Source organism: Rhinolophus hipposideros, assembly GCF_964194185.1.
Source record: "Rhinolophus hipposideros genome assembly, chromosome: 4".
NCBI lineage: Eukaryota > Metazoa > Chordata > Mammalia > Chiroptera > Rhinolophidae > Rhinolophus > Rhinolophus hipposideros.
In genome coordinates, this window is record NC_138050.1 from 51,573,756 (window position 1) to 51,596,628 (window position 22,873).

Here is a 22,873-nt window from a genome sequence, read left to right on the forward strand (position 1 = left end):
TCATCACGTCTTTCTTCTGCTTAGATCAGTCAGAGCCCATTTCTAATGTGTATGAGTCCTTGCCTAATATATGCTTTGTTTACTATTACCTCATTTTTAATACTGTAACCTCATTAAAGACTACAAGTAGTTTGTGTCAGCAATAGAACAAGGTATAAAAAACCGAAAATGAAAGACTGAGCAAAAATTCTATGATGCAACATTTTATATAAAGTGGAGTACGATAAAATAATATGGTAGGTTTTTATTGTTTGTTTGGTTTTCTTTTTTGTTGAGTCTGTGATATGGGCCTGGTCTGATCTGTTTCTGATTGAGGGGAAGACGTAGAAAACTAAGCACAATGAATGACTCCATGTCTTCTGAATTCTTTTGGGGAGGGTTATTTTTTCATTTTTTAAAAATAATTAGGTCAATAAGCAATAGAGAGGTTTCTGAGTTACTTAGCAGAGTTGAGGAGTAAAACTTAGGTCATTGCTTTGATAATAATGAACAGTAACAAGTTCACAATTAAAAGGCAAGGATCTTTTTTGTATCTGAAAAAACTATAAAGCTCCAACGCTGGCAATGGCTCAGTATCTGAATAGATAAACTCATGGTTAAGAGGAGGTAAAATTGAGATGAGCAAGCTAGCAAGCAGTCTGTGCATTTTGTCCTCCTTTTTGCTCTAAGTTACAATTTTTCTTGAGACTTGGTGAGCAAAAATGGTAATGTTGAATAGAGCTGTAATTTTTTATTTTCAATTTGTTTTATAAAAAATTTTTAAAGAAAATTGCAAATAAAAATAGAATAATACAATGAATCCTGTCGTATCCATTTATTATATGATTTATCCTCCCGTGATTTGTTTTGTATTTTCCTTTGGTTTTTTTGCTTGAATATTATAAAATAAACCTCAGACCTTATGTTTTTCATGCAAATACTTTTTTTACATAACAATGCCTTTCTCTCATATGATGTATATACAAAATCTAATGATTCCTTAGTAGCTAATTTCCAGTCTATGTGCACATTTCCCCAGTTGTCTCCAAAACATCTTTTTACAGCTGGTTTGATCAAATTGGATCCAGCAAGGTCTGTACGTTGCCTTTGATGACATGTCTCAAGTCCCCTCCCCCTTTTGCATACCACTTATTTGTTGGAGAAACTGGGTCACTTGTCCTATAGGATACCCCACATTTTGGACTGACTTGATTGGTTGCTTTATGGTCATCTTTTCCTCTATTCCAGCAAACTGGTAGTTTGATCTAGAGGCTTGATGAGATCAGGCGTATTTCCCCAGGGTAAGGTGCTGCATAAGTAGTACTAGACCCTCACCACTCAGGGTGCAGTGTCTGACTGCAGCATTGGCTGCGCCTGGGAGCTTGTTAGAAATGCAGTCTCAGGCCCCGCCCCAGACCACTGAATCAACCTGCATTTCAACACGATCCTTAGGTTATGTATAAGTGCATGCAAGGCTCTGCTGTATCCTTCTGATGACATTGCATGGCAAAGCATTTATTTTCTGGTTAGCCCACTTTAGAGTGGGGAACTTTGCTAAGTTCCCCATCAATCTTTAACCTAATGGCTTTAGTATACACTGATGGTTGCACAGTAGATCCATGATTTCAATATGGGATGACAAATTGGTCATTTTTTAATTCTGTCATTCTTATTGCATTTATTAGTTGGAACAGGCCTATAAAGAAGAATTTTCCATATTGACTCCAGAATATAAAGCGTACAGGAAAGGCAGGATAAAGGCAGGATAAGTGCCTGATTCATGATTCTTTTATTTATCTGTTTTCAGAGTGCCTTGGTGCCCAAGCAACTGCGAAAGTGGACCACACCACCAAGACTGAACGCTCATGTAAACTGGCCTCTGGGTAACGATAATGTGTCAGTGTAGGTTCATCGATTGTAATGAGCTTTCCCACTGTGGTAGATGTTGGTTGTGGGGATGGCTGTGAGTATATGGGGGCAGGCGGCATAGGGAACTCTACCTGCCTCTCAGTTTTGCTGGGAACCAAAACCTGCTCTAAATAAACTTTAGTAATTAAAAAAAGTGAACCATAACATTTTTTAAAGTGTTGTATTACTGTGAGTTTTTTTTATTGTTGGTATGTTTTTAATCTTGTGTGGTTGTGATTTTGAAGTTAAAATCGTGCTGTCTTTGGTAGTGCAGACATAGGTATATGTGACTGTGATATTTCTCTCTGTGTAGGCTGTCACCTGTTGCATGCCCACCAACAGTGTGTGCACCAGAATGCCTGTTTTCCCACAGCCTGAGTGTTGTCACGCTTTTAGATTGTGGCCAATCTGATACATAAGAAATTAAACCCCTGTAATTTTAATTTGCATTTCCCTTATGAGTGAGGCTGAACATATTTTCATGTGTTTGACTGTTTGCATTACGTTTTCAGCAAATTACCTGCATTTTGTGCCCATTTTTTTATTGGAGTACAGAGATATTTGTGATATAAGTCACATTTTTAAAGTCAGTATGTCATTTTTAAATTGTCACGTGACATTTTACTTACGGTGTTTTGCAAAAGTTTTTGTTTGAACATGGTTGAATCTATCACTCTTCCCTGATGGCTTTTGGATTTGGAGTCATAGGTAGGACAGTTCTTCCTAGTTCTAGGTTATGAGGAGTTCACCTACCTTTTTCTGCTAGTAATGTATAGTTTCATTTTTTACATTTATAGTATCTGTTATAGTATCTGAAAAAGATAAAATGGGATCCGTTCTTTGCACTACTCATAATGATCCCATTGTGAGCACTACTCAAAATGGATCCCATTTTATCTTTTTCCATACAGAACTCCAGTTATCCTAGTACCACTTAGTATAAAGCTCAGCTTTTGTCTACTGATTGGAGATGCCACCCTTATCCTATACTATTAAAGTTGAGACACACTTGGCTTTATTTTGTGATTTCCTATTCCGGCCCCATGCCATATTTTTGATCTTATTGATGTTTTGTAGGGCTAGTTCGCTCACTTTTCTCTTTCAGGGTTTTTATAATCATTCTTCCTTGTTTAATTTTTCATATGATCTTTGTAATCAACGTACCTTTAAAAGTAAAATTAATATTCAGCCAAGAGAAATGGAAACATGTTCACAAAGAAACCTGTACATGATGTTTATAGCAGCTTTGTTTATAAATAAACCCAAACTTAAAACAACTCAGATGAAATCTGACTGGTGAATGGCTAAATAAACTGTGGTACATCCAAACAATGGAATATACTCCACAATAAAAGAGAATACAGTATTGATTTATGTAACAACATGGATGAATCCTAAATATATTTTATGAAATAAAGAAAGCCAGCCCCAAAAGGCTACCTGTGTGAGTCCAGGTAGATGACATTCTGAAAAAGGTAAAACTATGGGGATTGCTGGGGGGGGGGGGTTAACTACACGGGGCAGCACGAGGGAGTTTTTGGGTGAATGAGCTTTTCTTTAAGGAACAGTGGTAGGAGATCTGGGACTCGGAATATTTGTCAAAACCATAGAAATGTACACTAAAAATACGGAATTTTATATTACAGTAATAATCAGGGTGTAGGCGGTAGGGGTGGATCCGAGACAGAATGTTGTTCCGTGCCATAGAGTTGGCTCTGACTGCTGGCAACCCTGTGAGTGAGCGATGTCCCGAATGTCCTGTCCTCAACTGCCCGGCTCAGCTCCTGGAGATTCATGCCCATGGCTTCTTTGATGGAGTCAGTCCATCTCATATTTGCTCTTCCTCTTTTCCTGCTGCCTTCTCTTTTCCCCAGCAGGATTGTCTTTTCCAAAGACCCCTGCCTTCTTATGATGTACCTGAAGTAGGAGAGCTTCAGTTTTGTCATTTTTGCCTCCAACGATGTTTCAGGCTTAATCTGCTCTAGGACCCACTTGTTCCACTCTTTCTAGTGGTGCATGGTATCCATAGTCCCCTCCAACAGCAGCTGGAATATAGTTTGTGACAGAGATAACTGTAGAGGAATGGATTATATGCCCGTATTGAAAGATACCGGAAAGAAGGATGCCCTGAGTCACCGTGTTTCGACTGGGTACTGTGGCCAAAGTCAGCTGTATGGACACTGTCCTCTAGTTGGTAAGTTGTTCTCATGTGGGTAGGGTTACCAGTTCTGAGATTATATGTTTACCAATGTTGGACAAATAAGTAGATATTTTGCAGACAATGATAATTTGCAGGTTTCTCACTATAGAAGAAATTATAAGTAAGGAATAAGGGAAGGTGAGAATGAATCCTATTATACGATAACTCTCTCTCTCTTTCTCTCTATTTCTCTCTCTCTGTGTTTAAAATATAAATAGTTACAGAAATAGAGCTGTGTGTGTGTACCCTGGTTAGACACACACTTGTCTCCTGAGAAGGTTGAGAAGCAGCAGTGATCCAGATTATGGTTTCTAAATAAGGTTCTCCAATAAATGAAGCCAGGCTCCAAGGCTGGGCAGGGAAAATACAAAGTGAGCCTGGAGCATCTTGTGGAGCCAGAAAGTAAGGACAGGCTTAGAAAACAAGGATGGGCTTGTCGTAGGGACACAGGAGCCAATCTGAGTGCTTCCAATGGTGAAGCTGGTCCATTAATGATACAAAAGGCAAGTCAATCATGGTTGATAAGTGTAAGACTAGCATTAAGGAATAACATGTCAGAAAAATAGACAACAGTAAGCTTTAAAGCGAAATACATGTTAACAAGCAGGAAAAAGAAGCAAGACTCCCATCATACAATTAAGTACAAATGGTGGGGCAGCTGGTTAGCTCAGTAGGTTAGAGCGTGGTGCTCTTAACTACAGGGTTGCCAGTTCTGAGCTGTGCCCTCCACAACAATATTAAAACAACTACTTGACTTAGAGCTGATGGGTCCTGGGAAGACACACTTAAAATAAATAAAAGTTAAAAAAAAATAGTACAACTTGTCAGTTCCAAAAATAGTGATGTAAAGTACAGCATAGGGAATATGTCAGTAACTATGTATGGGGTCAGGTGAGTACTTACTGGGATGATCACTTTGTAGGGTATATAAATGTCTAATGACTATCTTGTACACCCGAAACTAATACTATGTCAACTATAGTTGAAAAATGAGTGAAAAAAGTAAGACTCCCATCGTGCAATACTTTTTAAAAACTCAGCTCTCCTTTACGCCATGTAGATTGCTTATACTTTTTTGCTGTTTAAAATAATGCCATTCAGAACACCTTTTATGCACCTGCCTTGTGTACACCATGATTTCGTAATTCCTTGAAATATTTAAACCATGGTAGTCTTTTTTTTTTTTTTTAGAAGGTTACAAAAAGGAACCCTCTGAAAAAAGAACCAAAACTTTTACTTTCTTAGAAAGCACATCAAATCAACAGTTCCAAGTCTTTTGCAGCGTGACAAATTGTGTGATTTCAATTTTGCTCGTGTTTTCAATTACACACCTGGTCACTGAACTCTGGGGTCTGAAGTGGTGTTAACTAGGGCCTGTGTTGTTTAATAAATGAAATGTGGTTAACCAGAGCCTGTTCCTAATAGTGGAAGACACAGAATGGGAACTGAAATCAACATGGAGCCACTTCAACGTTTTTATGATTATAACTCATGATTACAACTCACAGAGGATGGGGCGGATTTCACAATGGTTCTATGCTGCCAGTGCAGCACTGAAGTTAGCAGTAAATGGGTGTATCAAAGCCTTGTTCAACTTACGGCTGAGAAGACTAATAAAAAGGAAGCGTGTGACAAAAGATCTTTAGACAAGTGCTTAAATTCAGACATAGGTGGTGTTAATATTTGTTATGATGGTTATATGGTAGCATTAATCATCAATTAATCTGGCTGATGTCCTTAATAACAAAAAAATGTTTAGGACTGAGATAGAAATGTTAAGAAAGATCACAATCACCATGATTCCAACTAAGATAAAAAGCCTTGATTAAGGAGCCAATGGTTTCCTTGCTTTTAGTTTCTTCAGGTAGAGCCAGATAAGTGTCCCATTCATTTTGTGTGTGTGTGTGTAACTTTTACCTTTTCAAATCAACTTTATATTAAAATTGATTTTATACAATAAATATACCATCTTAGTTTGATGAGTTTTGGCAAATGTATATACTCATGAAATCACCAACCCAATCAAGATAAGAAACATTTTCTTCAAACCAGAAAGTTCTCTCGTGTCTTTGTAGTTAACCCCATCCCTAAACCCAGGCAGCCTCTGATCTGCTTTCTGTCACTACAGATTAGGTTTTCATATTACAGAATTTCATATAGATGGAATCACATAGTATGCACTTTTTTGTATCTGAGGTATTTCAGCATAATCTTTGGAGACTCATCCATGCTGTCCGTACCACTAGTTCATTCCTTTTTATTGCCGACAGCAGCTTATTTGAGTGTATGGATCTACCACATCTGTTTGCCCATTCACTTGAAGGACATTTGAAAGGTTTCCAATATTGTGTTATAAATAAAACTGCTATGAACACTCAAAACCAAATAATTGTGTGAGCACGTATGCTTTCATGTCTCTTGGGTAAATATGTAGCATGGAATGGCTGGGTCCTATGGTAGGTGGTGTATATTTAACTTGAAAAGAAACTGTCAAATTCTTTTCCAGAGTGGTTGTATTGTACATTTCTACCAACATTAGCTCCACATCCTTGTCAACACTTGGTATTATCAGTCTTATTTTCAAGCATTTAGTTAATTACCAGTTATCCTTGTTGGATTTCTAATTTAATTTCATTGTGGTCAGAAGACATATTCTGTATAATTTCAGTCCTTTAAAATACATTGAATCTTGTTTTATGACCCACCATTTGCCTACATTGATGAATGTTCCTGTGCACTATAAAATAATGTTTTGGGTTTAGTATTCTGTAATTTTCAACGAGGTCAGGTTGGTTGATAATGTTTCACGTCCTTCCTGATTTTCTGTCTATCAAGTACTGAAAAAAGTGTGCTGAAATCTCCAACCACAATTATGGATTTATCTGCTTCTCCTAGAACTCTTCTTAGCTTTGTTAGTTTTTGCTTCATATTTTTGAAGCTGTTACTGGAGGGCTCTACATTTAGGGTTAAATCTGACAGATGCCTCTTTTATCTTTATTAAATGTTCTCTTTATTTATGGAAATGCTCCTTGTCCTGAAATTGACTTGATGTAAATATAGCCACTCCAGCTTTCTTACGATTAGTTTTCATAGTAGATCTTTTTCCATCTTTTACTTTAACCCATCTGTATTTTCTTATATTTAAAATGCCTTTCTCATAGATGATGTTTACTTTGGTCTTAATTTTCTATCTAGTCTCAAAATCTCTTTTAGTTGGAGTGTTTAGATCATTTTATTTCTGTTCCTCGGTCCCCATGCCCCTACTTTCCTGCCCTCCTTTGGGCAGATTTCAGATTTATACCAAAATTGTTTTTCCGAGCCAAGAATTACACTATATGCGTCCATTCATCGTTAGTGGTATGTGGCACATGTTAGAAATACCTTGGTATGTATTAATTTAGAACAACCCCATGAGCAAATGAGCATTATGATCTCCTTTTAAAAGATAAGAAAATCAAGTTTAGAGAATGGAAGTAATTTTCCTAAGGGCACCAAGATAGTGACAGATCCAGGCTTTGATCTGTGGGTCATCGGACTTCAAAATTCCAGCCCTTAACCTTTCTCTCTGATTCAGTATCTCGAAAGTGTTGCTTCTCAGTTCTGTCATTGAGACGCTGACTCAGAACAGCATGTGCACTTTAAAATGCAATGTCTCAATTTACTTAGCAGTTGACCTTGATGCCTACATCACTGATAATAAAAATCCTTAAAAATATCTTCAGCTTTTTATCCAGTTCACATTTGTCTGCATCTGTACCTACCTTTCCATAATGACCTTCTCTTAGCAAGAACACATGCACACAGATACTCATGCACATACACAAATGCACATATACACACACGCACAGATGCACACACATTTAAAAATACACGCACATACCCACAGAAAGACACATGCACACACACAAATACACGTAGAAACACATACCCGTGGGCTTTGAATCACTTTTATCCTGTTTTTGTAGAAATTTGACCCATCAGCTAATTCATATCTTCATTTTCCCTATCGTCAAATTCTTTCCCTCCCTTTCTTTTAGCTCCATTCTGTCTATAATCATGTTCAAGTTTCATCATCCAAAAGAAACTCGCCCTTTCTCTGCCTCTGATTCAAGCTACCACTAATTGCACCCTATTGAACCAGTTCCTACCACAAACTCAAACTGTCATAGCCCCTAGTATCCCCGAAGATTGGATATTTCCCAATTTTCATCACATTACAATTTCTTCTTTAAAACTGCCGTCTTCCTTGATTTCTCTTCCTCCAATATCTTTATTCTTATGTAATCTTGACTCATTTTTTCTATCGGCTCTTCTTCATTCAGTCATCTATGTTATATTGAGAGTCTACTGTGTACCAGACACTGCAGATTCAGGAATAAAAATGTGCCCTAAAACTACTTAAGAAGACTGATGAGTGGAGCCTGAAATTGTAAAACACTATAAGAAGAGCTGTGATTCAAGTGGGCAGCCCAGATGTAAGGAAGGTCCCTAGGCTGATTGGGATGGAGAGTGAGCACACCTTCCAGTACATGACGTATGGACTTAATTTTCAGTGATGAATTGGCATTCATGAAATGCAGCAATAAGGAAAGTGTAATGTGCACAGAAGAGATGTATGAACAGGCCTGTGCTGGGCCTTCGGGGCTAAAGGACCCGGCAGCCACTGACAGTAGAGTGGGTTTGAAAAACTGCAGCCTGTGGTCGTTGTACAGTGGGAGAACTAAGATGGTTTTACTTAAAGTGTTTGAAAAATAATAAAAAATAATACGTGACGGTGACTATATGTGGCCCGGAAAGCCTAAGCTATTTACTTTCTGTCCCTTTAAAGAAAAAGTTTACCATCCCTACCCTAGACATGAGGAAAGAGAAAAGAACTTGAACAGTTTGCATTAGTTCCCTCAAGAGTTTCAGGCAGATATTCTAGCCATTAAAAAAATACAAAGTCTACTATTAAAATTGAGCAATCAGAAGGCAAGAAATGGTAGTGTGATACAGAGGTCATTGCCAGGAAAACTAACCAGAAACAAAAATAGAACAGTGCACTGTGGGTGGGGACTGGTGGCTTTCATTATAAGATCATCTGGTTAGCAAGAACTCTCTCCTAGCTAACAAAACTTCCTCTTAAAGTGAGAGCAAAAAAGTTGGAGGGGAAGATGCAATGTAAGTAAGTGAGGAACATTTTCCAGAACAGGAAGAAGTCACCAGTCTTCTGAGGGAGAAGGTTTGCTGAGTCCTGGAAGGACAAATAAAAATGGGCTCACTTCTGGACATTCTTGTGAAATAGAAAAACGGGAATAGATTTCAAAAGTTTTGTGAAAAACCGAAACACAGGTTAGTTACAAAATGGCATCAGACATTTGTGGGGACAAAGCCCCAAAAAACAGTTTCCAAGCTCTCGGCCTCACAATAGAAAGGTGCTGGCTCAGGTAGTAAATGGCCATCAACTGTGATCAGATGGCCAGCAGCTGTGGCTAGTTGGCCGTCAGCTGTAACCCGTAAGCCATTGGCCACTAATATAACTGCTGTGGCTACGCTAGCAAAAAAGGAATGGGGGCTAGCAAGAAGATGGTGGCTGGCAAGCGCGGACTGCTGTTAGGCAGATTATGTAGATCCTGCTTCCTGTGTCTCCAGCCCAGCCGCCAGCGAGAATATATTGGTTTTACTCCCCTACTTATGACTCCATGGGTGTTCCTTTTTGGCCTTACCGTGTCCTGTGTTCTTGGGCGGGGAGTGGGAGCTGAGACCCTGCACGACAACATTAGAGCTGTAAATTAGAAGGCTACGAATGTATGGAGCTGTGCCTTCCAAGTTCTGAGGAAAATGATTTTGAACCTAGAATTTTATATGCAGCCAAACTTATTAAACATAAATGCAGAGTAAATCAGACAAGCAAGGAATCAGAAAGTTAGTCTCCCATGCATTCTCTGAGAAAATCATGTAAGGATCTACTTTAGTAAAACAAATCAGGAAAATAAAACAAGACTGGGGATCTGAGGAGTGGACCTAAACAGAAATGGAAACAAAGGAAATTCCAGGTCCACAACTGTGCAGCTCTAGAAAGCAGATGGTCCGAAATGAAAACAATTATCAGAGGGCTCTGAGGAAAATGGCCCACATCACGACTGAGGGTCCACTTCCTGAGAGCGCCCGCAAGGTCTGATCCCACTGTGCAGTCCGCTAACTTTCCATAAGGAGTCCAGCACTCGGTGTCCTTCGTAAGAGCCAATTTCCCACCTCTTCCAACCCCAGCCCTTTTTACTCACTTCTCAGAAATCAGTCAATAAAACTCCCATCTTGCGAACGTTTGTGCCAGGTGTTCCAGATAAATAGCATTCCTCTTCCTGGCCCCGAGTTCTAAAACAACCAAGGCTGTCCCAGGCTGCCTACACGGAAGCCAGGGCCTCTTCAATTCTTATAGGGAGATGCAGAGGAGCCTGTGCCGGGGAGCGGGGACCCTCCATGTCTTGTTTCTCATTCTAAACTCATCAGTTATTTCGTCTCCCCTGAGGGTAGTGGATGAAAGCTGGCAGAGAGAAGGCTGTTGGCCAGCAGAGCTCCTGCCACAGGAGCAGAGCAGAGCGGCTTCCCTGTCCTAGCAGCTCCTCCATTTCCTCATCTACTGAAACCTGTCTTGAGGACCCTGCTTTCCTTGCAGCCCACCACATGGTAGCTTTCTCATTTTTGTGTCCCATCTACCCTGGCCCTGGAGGCCACTGTTTCTCCACTCCTTGAACCCCTGCTGCTCTGAAGCACATACCAGGGGCCATTCCCTTCCCTCCACATTGCAGTAACCTCGGGGCACTTGTCACTGCCGCTCACTCACCGTGGTTCTCTGTGTTGCTCCACTCATTACTCTTGATCCAGCTGGTCTCTGTCCTCCCAGCTCTGATCTCACTTCAGCTCCATTTCCCCACATCCCGTAATTGCTGACATGAGCTACCTCCAAACACAATTCTTCAGCCCTATGGTGAGCACACCTGTTTACCTCCAATTTACCCTCACAGGGGCTTATTCCAAGGCTTACTGTCAGAGTCAGCCCCCCATCACCCACTCAGCCCACTTACCCCCAAGGACAGATCTGGCTTTGGCCTTCCACTGTTCCCACGCCCTGCTGCATCCAGATGTCGGGCCTGAGTAGTGGGGTGTGGAGGACTGTCTCCTATCCCATCCTCTATCCTGGGTCCGTATGCCTCTCTACGGGATGATGCCCTAACACTTGCAAAGTTGCTGAAAAAGCATGTCTCAAAATGACCCCCTTGGGGTCCACTCTTCCTCCAGCTGTTTCATTTCTCCTTCCTTGAAATCTGGGTCTGTACTGTCTATCTCCTCTACTCGATGCTCTCAAACACTCAGGTACACATCCACACTTATCTCAAGGTTGTTGGTCTCACTTATGCTAACTTTTAATTCTGTGTGCACCAAAATAATTATTGTCTTCTTTTTATCCCCAAATTTCCCTGGCTTTTAAACTTTTCCCCATGTAGACCTTTACGAATGTCATTTATCATTTTTAAATAATGGATCTTAATTTGTGATTAGACATTTTCCATTCTAAGAATAAAAAAAAGTCTGTTATATTTATGGTTTCATTTTTTTTTAAACACTTAAATCTTTGACCACTTGGAACTTAAGTATAAAAAAATGAGTGTAACTTTGCTTTTTTCAAGGTGTTTAACCCAAATCTTCCCAACATTTGTTGAAAAGTTTCCATTTCCCTGACAATATGCCCCATTACGCTACACACATTCCTGTGCATTTGGTTTAGTCATGGACTCTATTTGGTTGCAGAGATCCATTTATGTGCCAGGAGCACGCTGTTTCAATTAGATCTTGTTATGATAGGTTTTAAAACAATTTCTGGCTATTCTTGCTTTTTTGCTTTTCTATTTAAACTTTAGTCACTTTGTCTATTTGTGTTTTAAAGTAAGGGAAAACTGACATCTTAAGATACTGCATAGATAAATGTAAGAATAGCCCACACCTTTCACTTATTCAGTTTTTCTGTGTGTTCCTAAGTCATTTTTAAATACTTTTCATATACTTTTTTGCTTGTTACAAGTTATCATTTTGTGTTGCTATTGGAAAAGTAACCTTCCATTATATTTTCACTTTTCTGTTAATTTTGTGTTCAATTAAAAACTTAGTGAATTCTTTTCTAGTTACAGCTTTTCAGTTGCTTCTCTTAAATTTTCTGGCAGTCATTTATCTGAAAATAATTTTACCTCCTTCCTAATTTTACAGCTTTCTTCTTGTCTAAGTGCCTTTTCCTTTTTAATCATTTCCTCTACACTCTGACGATGTTCTACTGGGTAGTGGTTTGTGAAAGAGGACAACTGAGAGCGTGACGGATGTTTGCCCTGCTTCTGATTCTCTGTTGTACTAGTAATGAATTTTAAGTTGCTAGAGAGTTATGAGGAATGTGTAATTCACATACCACAAAGTTTTATTAATGTAATTTTTAAGGCCAATTTAAACTAATTTTATTCAGAGCAAGTCTACATTAAATTACAATATTAATCTCTAGAGACAATGAACTTAAAATATGAGAAGTAAAAATCTATTTGGTCTTTTGTAGACCACATATTATTATATAACTCACAAAGAAAATTTACAAATATAGAAATGATGATACTTAAGGAGTGAGGATTTTCATATGGAAACCCATAAGTTGTCATATTTTAAACACGCATGTTTCAAAAAGGCAGAATCTTTTAATAATTTAGCACAAAATCAAATTATATAAACTTGGTATATTCCAGAAAATATTGCTTTAAACACTTATACCATGATCAAAATTCCTTTGGTAGTTCTTAATCAAAATGAAACATGCTATTACGTAAAATAGAAAGTACTTTTCAATGTTATCATAAAAGTATCTTTATTAGAGTCATCGTACTAACATCATCATTTGCTGTCCACCCTCACCTATACACACACAACGTAAAACCAGGTGCCAATGAAATCCTTTTAATCTTTCGACAAAATAACCTCTGCTTCACAATATCAAGACTTTAAGTCTCCTATAAAACTTTTTACAGTGGTTATAGCACAGAGAACAACGACCGTCCCTGTGCGTGACTGTAAAAACAAAACCAAACTTTATTATAGCAATCATACAAATACTGCAATTAAAAATAAATCAAACAGCAGTTACCCCAATGCAAAAAAACAGGGACTGCTAGACTCAATCTCAGAATGGTAAACACAAACACACTATCCCCCCAACCTTAAACAGAAAATTCACAAGTAATTTAGTGACAATAAAATAAAGACCCTGATGGGTTCACTGCATCAAACACATCAGACCCGATGTCCTATTGGCACATCAGAGATCTCACTGAGAAACCTCATTATAGAAAAATTAGTCATCAAAGTTTAAAACTTTTGAAAATAAGTGAAACAGATGCCAGTAGTTAGGTTGCATAATTGATTAGCCAGTTTTTAACACTGACTGTTTTTTCCTAATGGTCACCAATTAAGGTTTCTTGTTTTTAATCTAAGTGTTCATCAACTAAGATAGCTTGTCTTCAGGAATACCTAAGTAATCTTAGCTAAAGAATGCAGCATAGAGGGTCTTTTTAATTGTGCATTCATGATCACATGCACAGAAACAAACCAAACTTTCAGTTTTTTGCCACAGAACACCACCTTACCCAGGAACCTCATTTAACCAATATATCTTCTTGTCCAATCCCAAAGTCATTCTGCATAGAGTAATGGAAACAATTTAAATGCCTAAAAGAACAAGAGGGAGAAAAGACACATATGCCATTTGCAAATCCTTAAGCCTTGTGAAGGGTTATCCAAGAATCATCTCCTTTCCTTCTAAGCCAAAGTATCCATGCTGGCTCAATCCCAGAAAGTCCAGGAAACAGCACAGAAGTGTTTTACTCTGAAGATACATTCCAGTGTCTCACTGAAGAAAACAGCTGGCCGATGCATCAGGCCACGTAGTGGTACTGATTTGGATTGTCTTTGTCTCTCTCCATATAGTCTCTGTCTATAAGAGATTCAATTCTCTTTTTCAAATCTCCAGGCTAAAAAAGAAAAAAACCCTCAAGTTTAGTGGCATTACATTAAATTCACAAACATAGGGAAATATAACATCATGCATGAAGTACGTGATTATAATTACATATATCATTATATATACAGAGGGAGCCAAAAATATGTATACACATTTTAAGAAAGGAAACATCTGTATTAAAATGGCAATACTCAATATATACCGGTAACGAAAGATGAATGCAAGTCACGTTTGATTTCTGCAATTACAAGAGGTGCTCAAAGTGGTTACCATCAGCATCCAGACACTTCGGACTACGACGAACTACTGCTTGAGCAATGTTGACCAAAGTGTCCACTTGTAGCACTGCGCATGCCGTTTCAATTTCTTCCCGAAGTACCGCCAGTGTAGCCGGTTTTCTACAGTACACCACATCCTTTAAGGTCCGCCTCCCGATGCCTCCATTGTCGTCGTACTTCCACGATGTTCTCGAATTTCAAATACCACTTCAAAATGGTCTTGTGCTGCTTGAACGACAACCATGCTTCTGCCATTTTCTTTTATTGCCCTGCCTGTAGCATGGTGACGCTAGCATTCATTTGATGAACGCCATCTTTTGAGCGAATATCGTACTACATTGTGACTACAATTCAACTTCGAAAAGGAATACATAGGTAACATCTCTTAAAATATGTATACATTTTTTGGCACCGCCAGTACATATTTATAATTGTAAACTAATTATAAAATGAATAGACTAAAACTCCCTACTTCAAAGACAATGTTGAACATTATCTCTTGATCAAAATCCTTCCATGTGAATTTATCGTCAGAGCAGGGCTTCCTATGGGAAATGTGGAACTTGTGAAATGTAAAAACATTATCACTAATGAGTACACAAGCACGGTAGATCCTATAGGTAACACATTTCTGTTTGAGAGGGAAATCTGATAGTATCTCGGCATTTTCATCCATTAAGGACATTTCCCTCTAAGTACTGTATGTTGTTATTATATATTTACTATATATGCTGTACTTACATATGCTGTATTTATAAAGCACAGATTCTGAGTGCTCCTTTGCTTAAAGCTGATGACTGAATTGACATGACATGCCTGCCCAGGAAGAGTGCCTCCGGCTGTGTTGTGTTAGGAAGGACACCTATGCTGACATTTATGAGCAAGGTTTTCCCCGTATCAGGGGTACATTCTACCTCCCAACAGCCTAACTTTCTATTCAGTGATAGATGATAACGTTACACTATGTGGCTGAAACGCCATTACCTATCAAGGCAGAACTAGATGCTATGGCTGTATGCACATGTTACTTACTATTTAGTCTTTTATTGCTGGGTCTCTCATCTGCAAAGGGGAAAACCAACACTCGCTCTGGCTCGTGATAGGAAAGAATGGTGTATAAAGCAGTGTTTTATGACTGTGCAGAGTGCTATGGAGCACACGTTGCCTCTTGAAAAGTACAGGAGCCCAATATTTGTTGCGGTAAGACGGCACCCCCACTTCAGTGTCAGTACTCATTGGTCCACTTCAACTTGACCCTCTTGGTGAGGAGGAAGGTTCAGCGGCTCTTTTATCAAATTGGACAACACACAATCAGGGTACTTCCACCCCAAAAGCACACATGGTGGGTTCAGTCACCGAAAGGCCAGATGTCATGAGAGTCCCACACTTTTTAGGTGGAAATACACGTTTTAAAGAGCTTTTCATAATGCTTCCTTCACTTATCCTGTACTCCACATGCGGCCAGGACAGTGACCCTTGTCCTGGAAATTAAATACACATGGACTGAAAGGTTTTAGGCTAGGTCTTTTAGTCAACAGCAAAGAGGAAATATTACTGAGGTAGAAAATGCTTTGTAGCTCATAAAATGCTGAGTAAATTAGTTGTATGATTTCCTTAAAATCCTGTAATATAACCTGAACTGTTATAGCTACTGAGAATAAATGTGTCTATAGCTCCATGTAGGTACCCTCCTCTTCCGTTCTTGAAAATATAAGTACCACATTCCTGAAGGTGGGAATTTTAGGTATCTATCATTCCTACAATGGTGATGAAGAATGTGGTATAAAGTTCCTACCATCGTCACGTGCCAGTTCCTTATACTTACTGTATATACAAAGGTAGATTTTTTTGCAGCAAATGATCACTTATAATGTAAAACAAATGGTATGTTTCTGAAGGTAGTGAGAATCAAACATGCTTTTCAATGGTTTAGCATAACACTACAGATTTAATTAAGTTAATATACATTTACCTTTACTGGAAATTTCAGCTGATTATACAATTCAGAAACTAGAAGATTATGACCAAGAGTTTTTCTCATCTTCATTATTCTGACGATAGCAGCATCAATCTGATATTGTCTGTCCTGAAACACTCTCTCAGTGGTGCTGACTTGTTCTTCAACCTGCACACACACACAAAAGTGTAAAGATATAATTTTAGTATTATTTCATACTGTTGAGTTTAATGAGAAACCATTGATGAAAAGAAAGGCCAAACTTTCAATGAATCCTGTTCTATTAAGCATTTTTATTCTAATAAAACCTAGCTTCCCAAGAACAGTGCAACTTCAGTGCCAAAACTTGAAAAAGAATTTAAGAAGTCATGTTTCCCTTATTAAAAAGCTGTAAAACTTCTATAAAAACCCTACATAACCCTGGATTAAACCCAGTACCACAGTAAAAAAAAAAAAAAAAAAAAACAAAGCATAATGGCCATCAAAATTTATTCCAGTGTGCAAACTTTATTTAACATTAGGAAACCTACTAATGTAATTGAGATCATCCCAATAATGTCAAGGTTAGATTATATGACCATCTTGATGGATGCTGCAAAGGCATAATAAAATTGAAAATCCATTCTTGATTTAAAACAAACTTTAGCATATAAGGAGTAATTTAAAAAAAAAAAGAACCTGAACATGATAAAGAGCTGTTATCAGAAGCAAATAGCAAATACTGGTAACAACTACATGTTAAATGGCAACCTAATGGAGGTCTGCAGATCAAAGGGGGATGGAGGAGAGGAGGTCTGTGCACATGTGTAAGGTAAGAATTCAGGAACGCAGAATCCAAGCTGGACAATAAAATTACTCTCAAGTTCATTGGAGAACGTTTTTATTTGGATGATCAAATGACTAGAAAACTGAGGAAGACATTATATTCATATATACACACATATAAATCAGAACATTTAGCATAAAGATGAAAACTGCAAATTAATGCACTCTGAATAAAAAAGTCAGTGTTCTTATTTGGAAGAGCAAAGACGATAAAATTACTTTCAAGTTAATTGGGAGAGCACATTCATGTAATAGGTACACTGAAAGAATCTGGGTACTTTTTTGGGATCAAAAAGGTTAATGTTCCCCGTACTAGAGATAAAAAATTAACCAAGGGAAAGCCTAGTAGCAATGCTTTTTCTTACAAATATTATTTTAGAGGTTCTAGCTATGCAATAAGAGATCTAAAGAGGTATACTGAAAGAGAGCAGACACATAGACATTATTTGCAGATAAGCTGCAAAACCCCAAATCCAAGAAAACAGACTGAAAAACCATCAAAGCCAATGTGAGTTTTGTTAAAGTGGCTGGATACAAGATAAATACAAAGATAAATAGCATTTACATATATACACACTGGCAATAACCAATTATACATGTAAAGAGAAAAGATCCCCTTTATAGGGTAGCCATTCTTGCTTAAAACTGCTAGTAGTACCTTCACAGGTCTGATCAGTCTCTACATGATCTGGCTGTGGCCTGCCCCCCCAGGTCTTTCCTGGCTTAGTCTCCCTTTTAGTGAGAAAGCTTTCCCTGACTCACGGTATTAGACTGGGATTTCCTGTACTTCTCTATCATAACTTTTTACCTCAACTGTAACAAGTTCATCAATGTGTAGTCATCTGGTAACCTATCTACTGGACAAGACTGAAAGCTCTTTGAAACAGAATTGTTCTTTGTTGTTAATAGCTGAATTCTCAGTACTTCATAGAAGACCTGGCCCACAACAGGTGCTTAATAAGTATTTGTTGAACTGTCTAATAAGAAATATGTAAGATTTACAGAATAAAACTAGAAAACTCTTGAGGAAGACAGAGATTATACATTCATATATACACACACATATATGTCAGAATATTTAGTATGATAGGTTATACATATTCTTATATATGCTCACATATAAATCAGAATATTTTGTATGATAATGATGAAAACTACAGATTAATGCACTCTGAATAAAAGTCAATGTTCTTAGTTGGAAGATCAAAGACAATAAAATTACTCCCAAGTCCATTGGGAGAACAAATTTATAGGAATAGGTACACTAAAAGAATTTGGGTACTGGCTATGAAATAAATAGAATTTGTAGAATAGAATTGAGAAACTGACCCATAACGTAAATTTGACATATAACGAAGGTGACAAAGTTGTCAGAAAATGACACTGGCAATTCAGTTTTGGAATAGGGAGGGTGGTTAGATTGCTTTCCAATACTAAAATTTCTACATTGCTCAAAGAAAGATTTAAATGTAAAAACTACTAGAAAAATAGTTAATTTTTAAAAATATTCTGGGTTAAAGAAATGTCTTTGGAGTGACCCTCAAGTCAAAAATCAAAGACTGTATATGAGAACTAAAAAATGTTCAGGTGTGAAAACACCCTGTCAAAACAAAATTATCTGTTACAAATGATAACGGGTCAATCTCCTTAATATATAAAGAGCCTCTACTAATCAGAAAAAGAATATTCCAATAAATATGCCAGTGACTTGAACAAGCAATTAATTAAAGAGAACAATGCAAATGGCTAACCATCAAAGAGCAGCATCGACATTTATAAAAAAGTGCTTACAGGTATTTGGCCAAGATTTTTACAATCTGAGGTAGAATGCCTATTTTGAAAGATGAAGAATTGATGATTATATAATTTGTGTAAGATACTAAATAGCATAAAAATGCTCAAAAGAATCAAAGGAATCTAAACTAAACTGGTAAAGAACTATTTTCATGTTTCTGAGCAGACTGGACAAGGAGCAGGCAGAGGCAGGGTAGGAGTTCTCTAGAAACTAGAGACTGAAATCTGGTAAAATCTGTCACTTCCATTTGGAAAAGAGTGGTCAGACTAACAAAAGCACACATTCTTTGACCCAGCAATTCCAGGGCGAGGATTTTATACTAACAACCTTAATAGCCAACAGGAATGTTTGTTCCAGGATGTTTCATGTAACCATATTTCCACTAGAGAGAAATGGAAACAACCAAAATGCCTTTCAACAAGGGCACTGCCAACCTCTTGTAGATTCACATGGACTCACATCACAGATTCCCGTGCACCCATTAAAAACCAGGTCCTGACATGGAAAGAGGCCCACGATAAAGAATAAGAACAGGTTACCAATGGTACATATAAAATAAATGGCATGTATAGAGTGATCCCACTTTAAAAAAAAGTTTACATACATCACAGACAAAAACTGCATGAGTACAAATGTGGCAATAATGGGTTTTCTTTCGGGGAAAGAGATGAGAGTCCCATTGGGAATTATAACTCCAAAATATTACATCCTTTTAATCACTCTCATAAATTCCTAACAGTGTAAAACTTGTCCATTTAAATCTTCAAAAGATATATCAAATTACCCACTGAAACAAGTATACTAATCCAACATCTTTTAAAAAAAATAACATAAAATAGAATGCTGCTTTCCCCATATATTGCCAACCCTGGGTACTGTCAAATCTTTTAATATTTCCCAAATTGATAGATGAAAAATGGAATATTATTATAATTTGAATTTTACAAAAATTACTGATGAGAGTGAACATCTTTTCTTTTTTATTGGTCTTTTGTATTTCTTTTTGTGTGATCTGAACGTATTTTCTGACTGGGCTACTGAGAACAGCTCTATGTAAGCGAAGCAATCACTGTCAACTACTGGAGATAGTGGAAGTATTTGTGATGCTGCTCAGATCAATCAAAGCTGTTGTGTTGTCTGAGTTGACCTCACTCCTTCAAAAGGCCTCTCCTCACTCATTTACTGTACAAGGAGGCCGGCTGGACACCGTGTTATATTAGTGGGTGCCAGAGGTGCATGTGCCCATCTGGCCTGTATGTTCAACAACTGCCTAGGGGTACAAGGATTTCTGCATTAGGAAGGGCCTGAGGACAGTGGTCTAGAACCTGTTCTCGGACATAACACTTGAGAATCTGATCAAAGCTACAGAAATTCCATCTGTACACAGATCACAGATACAATGTCAGTGGGTCCACGACACCCATAACCCTCACCATTTCACCCCAGGAACCTGGCTGAGGCTGAGGCTGGGAGAATGGCTGACGTGCTGTGCAAAAATAAAAAGTCACTGGGTTTTGGAAATGACATGCTTGCTCCACTAACAGAATCTGATAGGAGAAGATCTGATTTATCACACCATTTTTGTGAACAGGAATAACTGTTAAATGCATTTCTTTCTCATTTTCATTCTTATTGTGAATATAAAGTTAATGAAAACCACACTAAAATGAGTAGTCATAAACATTATGTATTCAAATTAGATACTTTAGAAATATGCTTCAGAACTCTACAGTCAAGAAATTACTATAAAAACTAATCCTATAAGTAAAAAGAGAAAGTTTATACATACAGTTTCCTTCATCTGAATTTGATTGATCTTTATTCGAAACAACTTGTGCTTGAATTCTCCGTTAAAAATGAATTTGTCTCCATCTTCTACCTCTTTTCCTTTGGGGCTTTTAATCAGAACTCGTGCTTTGCCACAGGCCAGGGACTGTAACGTTCTTCGTAATTCACTGTCTTCTGCACAGGGAGAAAATGCAGGCACAGGTTAGCGTTAAAATGAACAAGACACTCAACACCAATGAAAGGAACCATGCTCTCAAGTGTGATGAGCAGAGACTGAGTCTACATCTTCTCTTCAATGAACGTTTCAAAGCAAGGAGACTCAAACCGCACATTCATGAAGAGGCTCTTCATACCTATCCCAGTGGCCATTTTTATTTCTTCAAAGCTGAATCCGTCCCCTTCATTGAACATGAGAAGCACCAGAGTCTGGAAGAGGGACACCTGGAACTCCTTCTTTCCCTTAAAGAAAACACATATGTCACGTGTGAAGCTGTGTTTGCACAATCTTTGGAAAATTTTAAGAGGCTTCTTTTTGCTCTCAAACTTTTGGCAGGGGTGGGTAGAAGAAATTACTAATTAGCCACCAAAATAAGAAATTATGTTACTAATTATATACAGGAATAAAACGACTTGGTATTGCACTTAAAAATTCTTCTTGATATATTTTTTAAAGTAGTAAAAAAGTTCTTCAGCTAATTGTGTTGGACAAGACGGGGATTATCGTTGTTTGGAGTCAGACATTACTGATACACACTGTGTGTGTCCACTTACACATTTAAAAAAAAAATCTGCATATAAGTGGACCTGCACAGTTCAAACCTGTGGTGTTCAAGGGTCAACTATATATAACTATGATAGTGTATAATTAGGCTAGCAAAATAGGAATTTTACAATTTTTTTGCTTAGTGTACATCATTGAATTTTATTTACAAAATTGAAGTTAAATGCAAATATGAAGGGACTGTTATGTGATAGCCTTCTTTTACTTATCAATACATTGTATGCATTCCCCCTCTTAAATGATCACTTTTGATAATAGCACTGCAACGAATATTCTTATTCATTAATCCGTGAAAACGTCTTATTAAGATGAGTTCCCAGAACTGGAACTATTGCCACAAAGCGTGTGATCTGAGAAGGTTTGAGACATGTGTGCATTGCAAACCGCCCTTCCTAAAGTTCACGTACTCCCTCCAGCAGGGGGTGAGAGCTGCTTTTTCTTTTAGTTTTAGCCTTTATCAATTTCATAGTCATTTTACTGTATTTTAATTTGCGACCCTCTGATTGTCAGAGAAGTAGAACACATTTTCACGAATACTGATTCTTTAGCCTTGCTTTTATGAGTTGCCTCTCAACATCCTTTGCTTTTCAAACAGGTAGTCTTTTTTATTTTTATTGATTGGAATATTAATCCTTCAACGGTTTAATTTTATTGACCCAGAAAAGCCAGTGTTGAGTTATACTGAATACTCTTTTCCTTTATTTGCTACCAAAGTTCAAACGCAATTTTTAAAAATTCTATTAACATACTTACAAAAATAAAAAACAAATGACATAAAGAACTTACTTCCTTAAACTCTGCTTTTAAAACAGCATGTCCCAATGTAGTTTGCCATTGAAGTTTTCGACCACTATGCTTTCCTAGATAAAATGTCTTAAATACTTCCTGAAGTTTAATCATCTGTCAAGCACAGAAAAATAACAAATTTAACTATACTAAACACCATTAGTCTGAAGAACCATATATTGTTCAATTTACAATGTTTTTACAATTTTTCACAGCTGAAAAAAAAGAACAGTTCTATTTTGACAGATATTTTCCTGTATTCTATTACTATGAAAATGTCCACCACTCTAGAACACTGGGTTTCCCTTCACACTGGAATAATGCTTGAACTGGTATTTCCTGTACAAACAGGTTGTATTCCGCAGTCTCCACACCCCACACCGCGCTCCCCTTGGCCAGAGGCCATCCTCAGAGATGCTGTCTGAAGGCCCAGGTGTACCCTCCCAGCTCAAGCTCTGAGTCCTAACTGCCCGAGGGCCTCGCGCTGCCTCATCTGTGACCCCTGGACTGTGGTCACGGCAAGGCCCCTGTTGTCGCACTGCAGTAAGG

The 22,873-nt window shown here is 37.9% G+C and overlaps 1 protein-coding gene across 1 annotated transcript in view; it reads right to left on the bottom strand.

The window, feature by feature from the left end:
- Positions 1 to 12,489: 12,489 nt before the first annotated feature.
- Positions 12,490 to 22,873, bottom strand: part of CUL4A (cullin 4A) — a 56,400-nt gene continuing 46,016 nt past the window's right edge. The window contains exons 16-20 of the mRNA XM_081045572.1: positions 22,325 to 22,438; positions 21,111 to 21,216; positions 20,759 to 20,931; positions 16,365 to 16,517; positions 12,490 to 14,124 (exon numbers count right to left, since the gene is read on the bottom strand). Coding sequence (XP_080901698.1) covers positions 14,029 to 14,124; positions 16,365 to 16,517; positions 20,759 to 20,931; positions 21,111 to 21,216; positions 22,325 to 22,438 — 642 coding nt within the window. The 3' untranslated portion in view covers positions 12,490 to 14,028. The remainder of the gene's footprint in view (positions 14,125 to 16,364; positions 16,518 to 20,758; positions 20,932 to 21,110; positions 21,217 to 22,324; positions 22,439 to 22,873) is intronic.